Here is a 1,282-nt window from a genome sequence, read left to right as displayed (position 1 = left end):
ACCTCATCTAATACGTGATTGAATATTGTTGTTTTTAACCTTTCTATTTTCAGTTTCCGTAGAGCTTTTTCCACGTCGTTTTCTGTAATTTGGAAGCCAATCTAATCCAAGTAAGCCTCCTTTTTTTTTGACATTTTAATTTTATTTCAACAGAGACCCACAGTGTCACTATTTGAGCTTGTTTTGCTGCTTTTATTTTACTCATAGCTAAATTATAATAACTAGGTATTAGCTGAATTTAGGCATCGCATATCTATCATTTGTTTATAGTTGTTTTGTATAAAACTTAATGAGGTCTTCAAAGCATCCAAAAGGTTGACCACGATGTTTATGAACTCACCAGCCTGTCTAGCAATCTTGTTAACTTGTTCAGGATCTCTGTCTCCCACAACAGCTTCTACTACGGCCGCCAGAACACCCTGCATTGGAGAATTTCCATTATCTACTTTGTCGATACCGTCTCCTCCGGTGTTTCCACCTCCCAATATTGCAGTGAGGATTTTCAGACCTACAGATAGCAAGTTGGCCCATGGGGATGTTGGGACGGGAGCAGTGTCTAGATCGTCAGATTTGTTGGGACCTTGGTTGCCACCGGGGTTGAAGATCATCTGCATCAACATACCTAAGAGATTTGACCAAGAGAATCCTCCTCCACTGGCAAGTCCGTTATCACTGCTCTCTCCAATGGAATTACTTTCGACATCATCCAGTCGATCCAAAGCCACCTTTTTAATTGCATTTGGTTTTTCTGCGAATTTTCTTTCCGCTCTCTGGAATTGTGGCAGGTCTCTGGGGCCTTTTACTGGATAGAAGTTACGTGCTTCTGACGGTGATTCAGCTGCGTCTGAAGATACTGGCCTGGAGTTAATTTGGACATTTGGATAAGAGAATGTGCCTACTAGAGAACTGGAAACCAAAAGAGCGGTAAACGCCCAACCTACTGCTTCTCTGTACATTCCTTTGAAATATTGATGTCGTAGCCCAGGAGATCTCCTTGGTACGTCGGGATGCCCGAGGCGGCTCTATGGCACGAGAGCCAACAAACGTCGTGTGTCTCGTTCGCTGTCTTTGGATGAAGTGGCTTGAGTTGAGACTTAAGACGGTCAGGAACCACCCTCCTAACCGTTGCGTGTGGTCTGTATACCAAGAGGGTACACCAATAAATTACTCTATTGTGTTGCGATAATTGTTCTGGTAATACGAACCGTACACTTGTTTCTATATTGGCGACACAAAAGAAGTCAAATTCTTCGCACTTCAACATAATAGATGAGACGACCAG

At 42.8% G+C, this 1,282-nt stretch overlaps 1 protein-coding gene across 1 annotated transcript; it reads right to left on the bottom strand.

The window, feature by feature from the left end:
- Positions 1-221: 221 nt before the first annotated feature.
- Positions 222-961, bottom strand: LOC140436152 (uncharacterized). The gene has a single exon (XM_072524860.1). The coding sequence runs from the start codon at positions 954-956 to the stop codon at positions 222-224; it is 735 nt and encodes a 244-aa protein (XP_072380961.1). The 5' UTR covers positions 957-961.
- Positions 962-1,282: the final 321 nt, after the last annotated feature.

This window comes from Diabrotica undecimpunctata, chromosome 3, assembly GCF_040954645.1.
Source record: "Diabrotica undecimpunctata isolate CICGRU chromosome 3, icDiaUnde3, whole genome shotgun sequence".
NCBI classification, from domain to species: Eukaryota; Metazoa; Arthropoda; class Insecta; order Coleoptera; family Chrysomelidae; genus Diabrotica; species Diabrotica undecimpunctata.
This window is presented reverse-complemented; position numbering and strand designations above follow the sequence as displayed.